At 40.3% G+C, this 16,749-nt stretch overlaps 1 protein-coding gene across 10 annotated transcripts in view; it reads left to right on the forward strand.

Annotated features, from left to right (window-relative positions):
* Positions 1-16,749, forward strand: part of grip1 (glutamate receptor interacting protein 1) — a 261,039-nt gene that overhangs the window by 158,697 nt on the left and 85,593 nt on the right. The window contains exon 1 of one of the 10 annotated variants that reach the window (XM_047803915.1): positions 14,335-14,663. The exons of the other annotated variants lie outside the window; for them this stretch is intronic. Within the exon in view, the coding sequence (XP_047659871.1) occupies positions 14,609-14,663 (55 nt within the window). The 5' untranslated portion in view covers positions 14,335-14,608. Of the gene's footprint in view, positions 1-14,334; positions 14,664-16,749 lie in introns of those variants that run through there. 10 annotated transcript variants of the gene reach the window in all.

Here is a 16,749-nt window from a genome sequence, read left to right on the forward strand (position 1 = left end):
GTCCACGCGTCAGCTTTGCGTAACCCTCTTATTCAAAAATAAACCCGAGCGAAAACGTAAACCTGACCTCGGGAAGCATCTGAAGCTGTCGCTGTTCCTTTTAGGGCTGAAGAGCCTTTAGCTGAAAATGCTGATGCGCTGCAGTTATTTAGGGAGAAAGAGTGAGAGAAAGCATTTGGCTGTGAAGTTCTAAGTGGTTTAACGGAGATGAGGGGCGAGTCAAGGACTTAATCGGATCAGGGGAGAGGAAGCCGAGGCGTGGAAAGCAGCCTCTAGAAGAAGCGCTTTCTCTGGAGTAGGAAGTGTTTTATTATGGAGTGGTGGGGTGGGGGTAGCGGTGGTGTTTTTGGTGATGGTGGGCGGGCAATAGGGAGAAGGACTCATCCCGCTTATTGTTCCAGGTTTCTGATGGAGCGTGGCAGCTGAGCCAGCTTTGCTTTATGTGTAATTTCACTGAAGCGAGACAGCAGGTTAGATTTTGCTTCAGTCTGCTAAATTGCTGTAACACTGAAGGTGATTGGTGGAGCTGTGTGTCAGTCATATAAACAGGAACTTGATACAGAGGAGGGCAGATTAATAACTTCTGCTAAGGCTTTATTTCTGTGTTCTTCTTTACCCAAAGAAAACAAACCCTCACAAAACTGTCTATCATTGTGTATATACTGTATATAGTATAGTATGTTCTCAACAGTAACATTGAAACTCGCTTTATTTCACCTCTAGTTTGTCTAAAACAGGCTTGTTTCAGTGTCACAGTTTCACAGTGGATGGCTGGATGCTTATCTGCCTTGACCTGTATGTATGAGTGCAAACCAAAAAAACACAGGGACAAAACCACAAACACTGGTTTCTGACAATGCCGTCGGAAAACAGAGAGAAGAAGAGGTCTGAACAAGTCTGAATAAAAACACAAATAGTAAAATATTAATGCTTTTAGGTGTGATTAGTTTTTATAAGTGACTTTCATGTGGTGTTACATGTTAGATACGATGTCCATTAATATAAATATATTATGCTGTAAATCTGCCTGAATAGGGAAAGATTTACTTCTCACTAGGATAGCACTGTCTAGGCTAATTTAATAACAGACTGAAAATTGTATGTGTGTGTGTGTGTGTGTGTGTGTGTGTGTGTGTGTGTGTGTGTGTGTGTGTGTGTGTGTGTGTGTGTGTGTTTAAAAAGTTGAACAAGGACCTAAGTGTTATATTTAGAGTTAATGCTCTCAAATAACTAATGGACTTCAGGCACAGACATGAGTGACATTCTGTCTGTTAGCTCTGTCTGTGTCACGTGTTTATCTAACTTCTTTTATCTAACTATTAAGACTCCTTGCTTTCTTTCATCCCTCCATCCATCAATCCATCCATGTGTATTATTGTTTAGATTACATATACAGATTATATTAGATATTATTTGGTTGTGTTTCTGTATTTTACACATACAGGCCTCTACGTTAATTCAGTGTGGACACAAAAAAGTCATATTAAAATGTATTTAGTCCATTACCATCATCCGTTTTATCTCCTGCTGCTTCTCCCTGGGGATCCTAAATCACACTACAGCAACCTCTGTCTCTGCACTGGGGACTCGGACACTTTATCTGTGTCATCCGCTAGTGCTGTAAACGTGTTCTAATGCTAGCGCCCCTGCTACTACTAGCATGTTCCTAATGTCTATACCAATCCATGCCATTGCTGCCAATATACTGTCTGTCTGTCTGTCTGTCTGTCTGTCTGTCTGTCTGTCTGTCTGTCTGTCTGTGTATGTCCTTGCAGTTTCTAGGAACAACCACAAGCTAAATGGTGAGAGAATAAGGGATTTTATTGGGGGGAAAAATAAAGATATTCGCAAAACGATCTTTTCTTTTTGTTTGCATTTGGTTTGTTATGAACACATTGACGTTTACAAATATTAATGATACCGAAGCTGTGCAGAATCCTACATTATGTTTCCACTGTAAAAATTGCAAACCGTATCCATCCTGGTCTTTGGTGGACTATCCACTTCATGTGATGCCTGAAGAAGCGAGTCACATGAACACACACCTCCTGCTGATTTCTCATTTATACTCATCTTCTCCTTTTATCCTGTGTGCTGTGTGCATTAATTCACCACTAGTGCTGAAGGCTGTAGAGATCTACTAGTGCTTTACTTCTTTCTGTCTCTGTGAACACACACACACACTCTCACACACTCTCACACACACTCACACACACACACACACACACACACACACACACACACACACACACACACACACACACACACACACACACACACACACACACACACACATTCACACACCCACTCACTCACACTTATCTGTCATGAGCATGGCCTTACTGTTGCCTTACCCAGTTGAGCTGATTACACACAAAAGCCACAAGTTTCTCTGCCTCTTGCATTATCTATTATTTCAGCGGCTGCTAGTGTGTACAAACACACACACACACACACACACACACACACACACACACACACACACACACACACACACACACACACACAACCATAAAAACAGCTGCAGTGGCTCATATCTCACTGTTAAACAGATTAGCAGCTACGAGGAGATTTATGATGGCAGCATGATTACAGCATGACTCCCAGGTTCATAGCTCATAGCTGTAATACAGTCAAACAGCTCCCCCTGCAGGACTCTGAGATTATAGAGAGCCCTTAATCTCATTATTTTCTACTTCAAATCATTGAAGTCTATTGATCACAGGCCACCAGCTTAGTGAGAGTATCTTTCCCTTTATCCTACTATGTTTCTCTCCTTCGCCTCAGCGACACAGCGCTGAACTGCACACACTGACACACACACACACACACTCTGACACACCCCCATTGACCCTGATGCGCTTACTGATGATCTCGCTAATGCACTTTGCACTACAGGACTCTCTAGTATTCAGCTGTAGAAGGGGAAGAGGAGTGATTTATATTCCCACTATCTGGTGCCTCTTTGAAGCCTGGGGATGTTCTCAAACCTTCTCAAGCCTGAGGATGTTTTCTTTCACTCTCTCTCTTGTCTTCCCCATCTTGTCATCCCCATGAGCTTTTCCTTGCCTCCGTCTCCTCGGGCTTGCTCTTTAGGGATGAATCTAAATCTCTGTCTCTATCCGGCAATCTATAAAGCTGCTTTGTGATAATGTACACTGTTAAAATCACTCTGTAAAGTGAATTAAATTAATTGAATTGAACAAAAGCTCCCGAATCTATAAAAGATCATTTATAGATCAGGCAGTGAGTTAGATTTGCTGAGTCACCGGAGTCATTTAAACAGTGTATTCAGTCTGGACTCATACATCGAACTTAACTGAAGCAGCTCTCTCACACTGTGCAGGTTACAGGCTTGTCAGATATAAATGAGAGTTTTAATTATTTTTTATTTTTTATTTTTGCATCAAAGACAAGGCAGTGCACCTTTGTGGTGAATATAGCTATATAATATAATATAATATAATATAATATAATATAATAAAAGAAGAAGAAATTGCATCCAATAATCCACAACCAAAATAATCCATCTTCATTAATGTAATAATATGAGCAAGCAACCCATTGTTAAAATGACATTATATATAAATATATATATATATATATATATATAATATAACTATATACTTATACTTATACTATAACTAATAATGAGCCTTTATATCACTTTTTGTTAGCTGAAATATATGACTGCAAAGAGCATGTTCTTTAATACAAACAGCGGCATGTTATTGGCTGGTCTGTGTAACGCAGTCTGATGTTATTCTCTTTCTATTATGTCTTTCCTTGTGGGTTTACATGTGAGGTGCAGGAGCATCATAATGAAGTTTATTAACCTTTAATAAATGCTCACTTTAAACCCAACACACAGATCCAATAAGCTTATCTTGTCAAGCTGAAACACTTTATTTACTACTGATTATACACTGAAGTTAGGTGAAGACGATTCACCTGATAAATTGAATTCCTCATAATGACAAAGCATGTACACGGAGCTAAATGCTTCATGTTTGTGAATCCTAGCGGTGTGTAATGAGTCTGGTAATGAATAAAGACCTTCATTTTGAGAAAGTAGCTGCTTTAGTTCTTCTACACATCTGCTTGTCTACTACTAAACCCACCAACCACTTCAGATGAAAGGAGATGGAACTTTTATTAACCCCCTGTCTGGGAAATTCAAGTTGACATCGCAGCCCAAATAAGAGGAGAAAAAACCTCTACATCACAAATAGACTACAATAACGAAAAAATAGTAATAGTAATAGAAACGAGTGAATCAAATCAGTCTGTGTGTATATAGATATGTTAAACAAAGCCTGATTTACAGAGAGCTATGATCTGAGTGCAGGACTGATGAGTGTGTGTGTGTGTGTGTGTGTGCGTGTGCGTGTGCGTGTGCGTGTGCGCGTGCACGCGTGTGTGTGTGTTTGTGTGTGTGTGTGTGTGTGTGTGTGTGTGTGTGTGTGTGTGTGTGTGTGTATGTGGGGTAGTCCAACCAAAACAGATTTGAGAGCATGATAAAGAAATAAGCCTCGCTGTGCTCACGTCTAAGGTCAGTCACGAAATAACGTAGTAACAGCACAAGAGTTTCCAGAAACGTTTGATGTTTGTGTGCTATGATGTTTGACGCAGATCTACACTGATTAGGGATAACATTATGGCCACATTACAAAGAAGGTAAGCCAGCCGAGGCAGTGTGATGCATTGGGGAATATTCTGCTGGGAATCCTTGGGTCCTGCCATCCATGTGGATGTTACTTTAACGTGTACCACCTACCTAAGCATTCTCTGGAGGCTGTGGCCTCTTTCAGCAGGATAACACACCCTTACAGAATGGTTCAGTAGTGGTTTGAGGAGCACAAGCATGAGTCTGAGGTGTTGACTTGGCCTTCAAATTCCCCAGATCTCTATCCAATCGAATATCTGTAGGATGTGCTGAACACACAAGTCCGATCCATGGAGGCCCACTTCGCAACTTACAGGACTTAAAGGATCTGCTGCTAACATCTCGGTGCCAGATACCACAGCACACCTTCAGGGGTCAGGTTGAGTCAGTGCCTCGATGGGTCAGTGCTGTTATGGCAGCAAAAGGAGGACTAACATATTAGGATGGTGGTCATTATGTTATGCCTGATCGGTGTAACTCCATAGTTATCTGGCTACAATAACAGAAGCTCAGGTGAGCTCAGATTTCCTCATGATGTTCAGTCACATCCCACAGACTCAGAGAGCACGTTCAGCTCGGTGGTTGACTTACACACCTTCTTTCATGTATTAAAATCTGCCATTCATGAAAATTGTGCCATCAGAAATACATACAGAATTTTGGAAAAAAAGTGTTTCAGCCAGCAGCTTATTTAGTTTCCATAAACTACATCCTGTGTATCCTGGATGATTTCCTGCCTCGGAAAGCAGCAAGGTTTCCATGGCAACCAGCTTCTCTTAACCAAATATACAGTACAGGGAGCTCGGGAAATTTTCCTTTGGGCTGAGACTGCTGTGTGCTTTATTTCCCCCTATTGGTGGAGGATGAGAGTTACACCAGGGGGAGCCTCGGGTGTCAGAGCTCAAAGCGGGAATCATCCTGGATCGCGTCAAATAGGGAGATGATGAGGTGAGGTAAAGCCCCATGCCCTGTTCTCAGTGCTGTAAAACTCAGATCAGGCACGAGTCATTGAGAAAGAGAGTCAGGAGGAGATTGTGAATGATTTCTGCAGGATTTCTAGAATGAAGGGGAAAAAGTCAGAGAGAGAGAGAGAGAGAGAGAGAGAGAGAGAGAGAGAGAGAGAGAGAGAGAGATTCAGTAGATTTGTGTGTTCAGTGTTAACTAGAATTTCTATTGCATATAGTTTTTTTTTCCTGCATTACACCTTCTCATCTATACAGTAGCTTACAGTTTTGCTGATATTTATAGAGAAAATGAAATATTTGCTGTATGTGTGTTATGAAGTTATACAAATTATCCTCAGTACCCTTAATGTATATGGTGTATGTATAATGTTTTATAAGAAACTAAAACATTTTGGGACGTGATGTTATAGGAAATCAGTCATGAACTCAGTAAAGAGTTGTAGGATGAGCACAGGACACTGTTTATGATTACAGCAGCAGCTCTTAGAATATGTGTAACACTCCAGGTGAGATTATTCACCGAAGCAAGAGGTAGACTTGGGTGTAGACCCCAATCATTGGGGTTTCCATGTGGGATCATAAAGAAAGTGAAGTGCAGAAGCTCCACACAGAAATTAAGAACCTTAAAACCAAACAATTCTCAATTGCTTTTTATTTTTGAACCCATAAATACTCACACATAGCACGCAGATCCAGAGGTCAGCCTGCTGGTTGCTTTAGTCTTGGCTGCTGTCCTGAAAAGTAAATAGCAATGAGAGCAAAGCTGTGACCATATCCAAATCAGTTTCCCACACTCGCTTGCTCCCTCCTGTTCGGAGTATGAGAGGAGCCCGGCTTCGTCTAAGCAGTCAATGTGCCAATCTGTTCCACAGCCGCAGTGCCTGCAGCACTAAGAGCTGCTGCTTGAACGTCCATCTCAGTGGGCAACTCAGGCAGCTGGAAAAGCTTTGACTGGTGCTGGAGCTGATAACATGCACAGCCTGTAGTCTAAGAGAAAAAGTCTAGCCATACTGGTCAGTAGTATTGATATTGAAAATATACTGTACGTGAATGCTCTAGGTCTGTAGATTTCTCCTGAGGAAGGAAGAGGAAAATGTCCTCTGTTGCCTTCTTTACTCAGCCAGTTCAGTTTGAGAGATTTCTTATTTCTCAGGATGCGAGTATGATGATGCACAGTCTACTAGTCGTCTAAAGAGCTGGAACAGATATATAACATCATCAGAAAGTGATTGCAACTCTCTCTTTTCTTCATGCCCGCTCATTTCCACCAAGACTTTTTCATTTGTTATTTAAAGTCGAGACCTTGCCAGACGTCAGCCTACTTAATGCGTCTGCACAGAGCCCTGAAACAGGGTCTGCATTAACACAAGCTAATTAGAGTTTTTTCAAAGAGCTTTTTCTCTAAATGCCATTAAGCACATCCTCATTTGCATTTTGTCGTGGAAAAACACTGACCAGCGCAGCGATCTTCACAGTCCTCCCTATTTAGTTAAGAATCAATACGCAGCTTACCTGCAAACCAGTGCTACAAGATCATGCTGAGTTCCTACTGCATCTTCACTCAGCTTGTGAATCAGGCAGTGGAACTCCTTCACCAATCGGGAGGTTTCTCAAGGGAAGCAAACCGATAACCCACCTGAAAATCTGCTTCTATCTCAAATACGTATATCTGTAGCATGTCATGGCACTGAGAAGAAAGGAGAAAAAGCATAGCTATACAGGAAAAATAAAGATCCTACTTTATTTCTCTACTAATTACACAAACAAGAAGCCATATCTGGTTTTTTTTGTTTATCCAGCAACTGTAGATGAATGAGAATTTAGATACTGTTTACATGCAACCGTGTAATCCGTTAGTAATCTTATAGAAAAGCCTTGTCTAAAAACCTCGCTTGAGTCGACTGTTTGATCCGATTCAGTTGTAATAAGATTGAAAAGAGTCTGAAATAATCCTGTAATTAGAAAGAAATATGTCAATAATATTGATCATGTAAACACTTGATTTTACCTCCAGTCTATTCTATTCTGTAATGCTGGGTGCTTTATGAACTTGATTAGTTAAAAATCCCTACAACTGTGTGTAATTGATCCTGGACTCCACCAGGGGTCGCTGTCACTCCAGCGAAAACCAGCACTGTTTCAGCCTTACCCACGCTGGACAGCTCCGCTTTCCATGTCTGCTACAATTCTGTACCTCAGTCAGTTTGACCCCGAGCAAGTCACAGAGGACACGGAATCAAATATTCAGTTAGACTTTGATTTGGAATTCAGTCGTTTATGAACCTGCCTGAAACAATACGTCAATAAGATTGATCTGAATTGAAGCCAAAACAATAAGAGAGAGGTTTCAGGATGCTGTGTGTTTCAGGATGCTGTGTGTTTCAGGATGCTGTGTGTTTCAGGATGCTGTGTGTTTCAGGAAGGCATGGCTGCTCTCGATGCCGTCATGATAAAAAAGAACTGGTCGATCCTGATCTCTGAGTTTTCTGTATGTTAGAAACATAGATGTGACGAACAGACGTGAAGTATTGAGGAAATATATATTTACCATCTGTCCATCCGCAGGCTGCATAAATGCTCACAGCGGTTAATGACCCCTCTCCCCCACCACCACCACCACCACCAGCAGCCCACAGCATGCTTAACAGTTTCCTGAACCTCTCTGTCATGTTGATGTGACAGCAGAGCGATGCATCTTTCTGCTCCCAATAACAGGCTTAATTGCATGTGGGCATGTTACACCGCACACACACACACACACACACACACACACACACACACACGCTCAGCATTTCCTGGTGCTAGATAGCTTGTGTTATTAGTGGAATGGGGAGAAGGCCACCTGCTGGGTTAAGTGCCCTTTCAGCACATGCAGCACAGGAAGTGATTTCTTCCAGGAGGGTTCTCTGTTTTCATCCTCGCTGATGTTTTTCTGTTCAGAATTGTTTTAAACATATATCGTGCTTCTCCTTCAAAGAACTGCAGAGAACAATAGTGTGAGATCTTATTGTAGATTTGTTTTATGTGTCATTTTCACTTGTTTGAACAAAACAGCAATTAGACACGAGTTTGCGAGGGAAAAATACCATCAAATTGATTTGTTTTGCTTGTTCAGCTTTGTTGAGTTGAATCTGTGTTTATTTTTTTTCCTTTACTGCTAGGACATTTTGTTGAGTTAGGATTAATAAATAGTGTAACATGAACACGTTACATATAAAATGGAAAGCTGTGGCGTTTTATTTTTCAGTCTGATTGACAACCTGATGTATACAATGTTCCAGGAAGTAAAATGTGGAGTGATTATTTTTTTGATGGATGCAATATGATTAGTATTTTTCCACTCTGCCTTTTTTGAGTCATGTGAGTCAGAGCTGCTGTGATTTCTGCACTGTGGCTTAGTGCCTGAGCCCCATTAACATGAATGTCACTCTCATCCCCTCCTAATGCACTAAAGTCTTTCCCCAGGGCACCGGTCCATATCCTCATACTGTGTGTTGAGCAGAGCTGAGCTTCACATGGCACTGTGAAAGGCTTCCAAGAACAACAACTAACTTTACACTGCTGAGATGCACATCTGCATTCATTTCCTTTAATACAGGATCAACCCCCTCTTCTCTCTCTCTCTCTCTCTCTTACCCCCCTCTTCTCTCTCTCTTCTCTCAATCTCTCATCTCTCTCTCTCTCTCTCTCTCTCATGGGTGTTTTGACCCCTCGGCTTTGTGATAAATAAATTCATGAGCTTTAGTCTTGTAAGCCAATAGAAACCCAGATGACAGAAAAGCGGTCTCTTCGGTCTGCCAAATAAATGGTTGAAAAAGAATTGCTTATCATCCTACTTATTAATGCTCTCTTTTCATTTGCTGCTCTCTTACCGTCACATCTCTTGATATGCTCTAGTGTGTTTGTGGTAAATTTCTGTTGATAATATGTTTTTCTCTCTCTGCCTGCCAGGATTTTTATTTTTTAGCAACGCAGGCAGCTGACTTGTTATTAGACACATGGCCGCTTCCCAAACTGCAAGTGACATTGTAAAAATGAGTCTGTTATTATTATTTTCTATTTTTGTCAACACCCTCTAGCCCTGTGCTTTGTGCACTGATGAGATCACAAATTATTTTGCGTGCATGGCTAACAACCCTGAGTCCCAGTGGGGAAGAGCGGAGGAAAGCCACGCGTTAAGCTCATCGATCCTGTACCGTGTCCTGGAATCGTAACAATTCCCAAGACTTTAATTATAAGCACAGGTTAGGGGTTTAACACATTAGCATTTACCATATGACTTTATTTCAAATTAAATTCAAATCCATTGCAAACTAATTCCCTTTATTTATTAATGAGAATAGGTTTAGAAATAGGTTTGTGGCCCTGAACAAACTGGAAAAGCCATGACAATACACTGCCCTTAATACTGAGGCTTATGTCCTACACACACACATACACACACACACACACACACACACACACACACACACACACACACACACACACACACATAACATAATGCCAATGTTTATCTGTGTAAGGCGATCAGGTGTATTGTCCCCGGCCTACATCCTCTCTTTATCAGACTCAAATGTTTAAACTAATCTTGCATTGAAAAGCAGGATTATTATTTTTTTTTAATGCTCAGTTCATTCGGATGTCGGATTCCCGTTATACGGATCGGATCAGAATCGTCTATCCGTCTATGTGTTACATCGGTACATTTGCATTTCTCATTTGAAATAAACTCTAACATGTCTGTAAAGAATTACATTGGCACATGAGCTCACTTTGTGATGTCACTATTGGTTGTAGCCTATCGCGGGTAAATATGCAAATTATCAGAGGATGACATGGTAGCCAAAAAAGCTTTAGTTTACTAATATTATAGTTTAGTTTAATAATATTATCATAATCTGGATTAATAACAATAACCTGTCAGGTGAGATGAAATAAACATATATAAATATAATTCTTTATTTGCCACAAAATTATGGGATCTTTAGGACGTTGAAGGATGTGTATAATATAAAATGACGTCCGCTACGTGTGCGTACCGAGCGTACTGAGACATTTTTTAAATCGTTTCTTTGCACAGAATACTGCCTGATGTGGAATTTTTGTATATTTGAATATGTAACATGCCTCAATGGCTTCCTGGCTCCATCTACAACAATCATTTTAACCTATTAAATAGGTTTGGCTACTGTAAATTACTGTCTGCAATGCTCTGCTGATGGGTGTGAAACCTGTAAATCCTAAATTAATGACTTTTGTAAGGGTAAAGATAGAGAAAGGTTTATTAATATTAGATCCTTTTGAAAGAACCATTTTTATAGCCCATATGAACATATGAAGCATCTTGAGGCATCCAGAGATCGTGCCAGCTCCAGTTGTGTTTAACTTCAAGGAGATTTTCAGACCTTCGGGTAGAAGAGACCAACTCTGTGAGCATCCTGAGGCATCTAGAGAGCTACCAACTTCAGTTGGATTCTGCTTCATGAAGTATTTGGACATTCGAAGAGAAGATGCCAACTCCATGTGGTGTTGGAGGACAACAACCTCCTCAGCAATACACTATTTCGAACTGTATATGACTACAGAAAGGACAGTATTCATAATAAAACTCTCTGGAGTTTCTAAACAGTTTATAACCACACCATCCAGTGTCTTCCTCTTCCATTTAAGTGAGTTTTTCCTAATCTTGAACATTTTGTATTGCTGCTTTGAGACAATATCCATTGATAAAAGCGCTATACAAATAAAATAAGAATTTGCATAAAAGAAAGAAATTGTTAAATATTGCTATTTATTCGGAAAATATGACTGATGATGCAAAAGATTTGTTTCTTATTTAAGGATAGTGGTCACGTGAAGTCATTAATGATCACAGTTGTTTGAATTCTTTTTCAAACCTAATGATAACTGAAATCATCTAAATGACCCTGATCAAAAGTTTCCATATCCTTGAATGTTTAGCCACATTATAAACACACTGGTGGACACACACAGGTTTAAATGGCTATTAAAGTGAAGTTTCCACACCTGTGAGTCGTAGTCAGTGAGTTTCTCCACTCATGAGGTGATGCACTGACTTGGCTGGATACTGCACCATGGGGAAGACAAAAGAACTGCCAATGGATCTGCGTGATAAGGTCGTTGAACTGAAGCGGTTCTTTTGATACTAAGCCACGGTCATGTAGAAAGAAAGATTTCACCCACTACTGCCAGAAGAATTGTTCGGGACGCAAAGAAACAAACAACTTTGGGAGAAATACAGGCTGCTCTGGAAAAAAGTGGTGGTGGTGTTTCAAGGAGAACAATAAAAATGAACTTGAACTCAAATGACCTGTATGGTTGAGCTATCAGGAGAAAGTCGTTACTGCCCCCATGCCACAAAAAGCCCTACCTTCAGTACACAGACAGCACCTTGACAAGCCTCACAGCTTCTGGAGCTCATTTGGAGTGACCAAAATTAAACTTTAGTTACAACCATAAACTCTATGTTTGGAGAGGAGTCAACAAGGCCTACGGTGAAATGTACATGATCCACACAATTTGCATTCTACAGCACAAAAGATGCACATAGGATGATCTCAGATGTTCTAACATGACAATGGTCCAAAGCACAAGACAAAGTTAACTCTCCAATGGCCACAGCAGAAAAAGCTGAAGGTTCTGGAGGCCATCACAGTCTCCTGACCTCAGTATCATTGTGCCACTTTGGGTAGATCTCAAACATGCAATCGGTGCAAGACAACCAAAATATTTACAGGAACTGGAGGCATTTTGCCTAAAAGAATGTGCAGCTTTACCATCTGAGAGAATTATAAGCACCTCATGCACAATTTTCCCAAAAGACTGCGTGCCATCATTGATGCTAAAGGGGCAATACACCATATTAAGAAATTGCAAATTGTCCCAAGGTATGCAAACTTTTGAGCACAATGTTTGTATGTGTGTGTATGTATCTCTGGTAAACGTACCATTGACCGGAAAAGAAAGATCTGTGTTGCTGTTGGGACTTTCATCAGTGAAGATGAAGTCAGGTTTACTAATATACCAATTAGAATTAACCATCTGTTTACGTTGCCGAATTAACCATCTGTTTACACGAACAGAAGGGCATCTCCCAGCTTATATATCGTAATGATGAGTTGTTCTACGTTTTTTTTTTTTTATTTAACGGTGGTGAGAATTAGCTGCAGTATCATTGTGATCATCGTGATCTACGCAAATTACATAGAAATATTAGGTTTTTCAACCAAATGTGATTTCATTATTTACACTAAGTTAAATTACCGGGTTGAATAATGTCGAGTGAGGGTTCACATAGTATTAACGTAAACCACTTACACACTGAGACTTCATGAGGATGTTGGCCCTAATGCGAACTACTTTATAACTTTAATATTAAAGTTAACCAAATAAAACGTATGGTACAGTAATGTGGACATTGCAAAGCACCAATTCTCTGCTCAGGAGTGAGCTCGGTGTCGAATTTTATTCAGGGATTTGAAAATACACACTTAAGTCGTATCGGAATTGTGAAACGAATCGTGTTAATGTTACACAATTCAAATACCTGGAATTGATGTAAACATTTGAATTAATTAAGTTCAATGAGCACTGAAAAGACTACAGTCAGGACTACAGTTTCTTATGGTTTGCAAAGCTAAATGCATTATGCATACTACTACATGCGTTTTTTTTCTATCATTCAGTAGTTATGTTGCCATGGAGACGCTGCTGTCAATCATTGTGGTCTGACACTCCTGCACAGTTGTGATCAAACAAGAAAGGCTGTATTTGTGAGCATGGACTATACCACATGGCTCCTTTAACAACAAACTGTACGTTTCCTTATCGCTAGTGAGAAGCCCTTATCTTTTCTACCTTTAATATATGTCATTCCCCTGGAAATGGATATGTTGTACCTTTCAAAAAGATTTAAGGTGCATCATTTGACCTTTTATATTTAAAGTTTAAATTCATCCGGCTAGGTTAAAGATACATGTATAGAAGTACAAAAGAAGGCAGATTAAATGATCAGACGTTTTATCCAGTGTTATTGGTGGAAGTTTGAGAGCAAGCCAACACAATGCTTATCATGTATCTCAGAAATGCCTTTAAGAAGGTGATATGATGTGCATCACCCCTACATTTTGGTGCGTTTTTTTCTTGAGACTGTCTGGTAGAATTGGGTGAGTTTCTAAATGATGGGGAAACCTAAGCAGTAATTAAATTTGACTTGATTCTATTTCTCCAGGGAAGGAAATTGGGCACCACTTGAATGAATGATTAGCAGTCATGCACTGCAGAAAGAGCTGATTTACAGGCAGAGATATAGAGCTGTTTAATTATTATTTATTTGTTTGTTTGTTTGTTTGTTTATTTATTCATTTATTTATTTTTATTATTATTTGTTTGTGTATTTATTAATAATTGTTTTCACTGATATCACATGATTCCTCCGCATAACATTTGATCATATTACTATAAAAACACTATATTTTAACTATAAGAATATGAAATAAATGCAGCAAAGTGATATGATGTGATAAATGGAATGGCAAAAAGTAGTAGTAGTAATAATAATGACAATAATAATAATAATAATAATAACGTTAAGGATTTATATTCTATGTGTATGATATTCGGTGTCATTTGCCTCGTGACCGCGCTGTAGTGGACCGGATGCTTATCACGCGCGCGACTTTCGGACGCTCGGAGCGACTGTACAGCAGCTTGTCCGCGCGCGCGCTCGTCTGCTTTGGCTCCATTTTTGGCGCGCGCCCGTGAGCTTTTCCTCGAGCCCGGTGTCTTTTTTATCTCGGATGCGAAGGTCGGAAGTTGGAGCAGTCGGAGTTGGGCTTTGTTTTTCGTCCGGTCTTTTGGGACGCGGCTCTGGATGCGAGGCGAAGGAAAGCGGATGTCCGCATGCGGCGTGCAGCAGCGCTTTGACCGGGGAATATAAGCGCGCGCTGGAGCGAGCATGATCGCCGTCTCGTTTAAATGCCGATGCCAGATTTTGCGTAGAGTGAACAAAGGTAAGCGCGTCTTTTGTCCTATATATTAGACTCAAACACCCACCTGACATCCTTCCTCTTCCTCTTCCTCGTTTAATCCATCTCTGCTGATTTCTACACCGGACATTGTGCAGATGTTGAATCTATTAAAGGTGCCGAAACGATTAGCTCTTAAACCGCATGCCTGTTTTTTTTTTCTTTCTTTTTTTTAATTCATTTAGCATTCAGTGTCATCAGCTGCATGAATATATGAATATGCATGAAGGATTAATAGCAGAAAGGATCTTGTTTAGTCTCTATGGTGTTCAGCATCCTTAAAGTCCCAGTTATCTGTAGCTCAAACCTCTCATGGTTACTACGCCTGTCTGGAAGAAATGGCACTAAAACCACTTCTGAGAATCACTGTATGATGAAGGTCCTTGCCAGCACGAGCGTTACGTTGTGTACCATTGATGTGTGTTGAGTTTCTCAGCTGCGTGTTGTCCGGGAGAATGTGAGCGACGTTCCTCCTTACATCCCTCTGCTAAGAGGAGCTTGCCCAACTTGGCTTTTCCTGTAAGCTGTAGAATGGAGGATAAGTCATGAATAGTGCAAGTTCTCTCCACCCGTGGGAAAGCTCTTGACCCTGTTATCGTTAGTAAACAGCCAGCTGTGCTGTGGCTGGAATTCAACAAAGGCTTTTTTTTAGGTTGAAATGGAAAAAAACAAATAAATGCATTCTGTTTTATAGGAAGCTGAACTGAAATGATTCTCAGTAATACATGTTTTAACTGCCGTGTGGCCTGTAGTGCTATTTATTCCTCATCTCTGTGGATCTTTCCTGCTTTTGGCTACGTGATTAAAATATAGTCATGTGTATGGTGAAGGTTTATGTTGGTTTCTTTGAATCAGTGAGTCACATTACACCAGATGGGAAAGAACGTCATTAAATCCAAATTCAGCAGTAACAAAACTGACGGATGTTTGGTAGAGATGCAAGTATTTTGCATAGTATTGAATTTGTGTGAGCTTCATATTATAAATAGATCGCACAATTCCGGTCAAACTACAGATATCAGTGCTGCTGCTAAGACGCTGTGTTTCTTTGGTTATGTACTGACAGCGTGAGATGTAAGGTTTGAGTACATGTTGCTGCTTTCTGCTATTTACGGGAGATTTTTTCTCCCCGCGAGGCGGATCGGACGTACGCCATAGAACGTGTTATTCTGCTAACATTTATTTTGCTATGTTTTGCCAGCTTTACTTCTCACTGTTTCACATTAGTGAGCATTCACTCAGAAAATAGAAATTGGAGTTAGTGTTTGGTGACTTGATGACGTTCACAAAAGCTCGTGTATCTTCAGCTTGGTCTGATCTATCTCCTGGTTCAGTTAAAGCTGAAGTGGTGATTCTGGGATTTGTTTTTGGGGTGTGTGTGTGTTTTTTTTTTTCTTAAGTGGCATATCAACACATGTTCTCTTACCTCAGCAGGTTTGGTCAGGGTGCTTTGTATGGAAATGAGAGCAATGGGATGTAGCCTCCTTCTCTTCCCGTGGTTTGTGCCTTTGTGCTTTGGGTTGGAGGTTCCTGCTTCATCTTATACATTCCAAGCAGCCTTCCCATTCTGTAGTGCTAACATGTTTGAGTGTGTGTGTGTGTGTGTGTGTGTGTGTGAGTGTTTCAGTATGTATGCATATGTTTGCGACTGTGTGAGTAAGTAATTGTGTATTCGGGTCTGTTTTTAACTCCCATTTGTATGTATGGGAGATAGAGGAGATGTGATTATGTTTACTCTCCATGTCTCCCAGGATCCAGGCTGCTGATTTTAGTAGAGCAGAGCATGCATACCTGCTGTAATAATTGGTATGCTAATAGCTCTGCCATACTGATAAAGCACCTGCCGTTTCCATTGGTAAAGCAGTCGTGCTCCAGCGTGACCCTTCAACAACCACTGCACTCTAGAAATCTAGTTTAGAGCAAATAACATCTTTATGCATCAACAGCTGCAGCTATAACTTTACTCCAGACAGGACAACATGACCTTTGTTAGTTCATTTACTTTTTGTTTTCATCTACTTTTTTTTTATTTGAGTATGCAATTAAAATTTAATGTATATTAAATAATGAG

The sequence above is a fragment of the Tachysurus fulvidraco genome, chromosome 19, assembly GCF_022655615.1.
Source record: "Tachysurus fulvidraco isolate hzauxx_2018 chromosome 19, HZAU_PFXX_2.0, whole genome shotgun sequence".
NCBI lineage: Eukaryota > Metazoa > Chordata > Actinopteri > Siluriformes > Bagridae > Tachysurus > Tachysurus fulvidraco.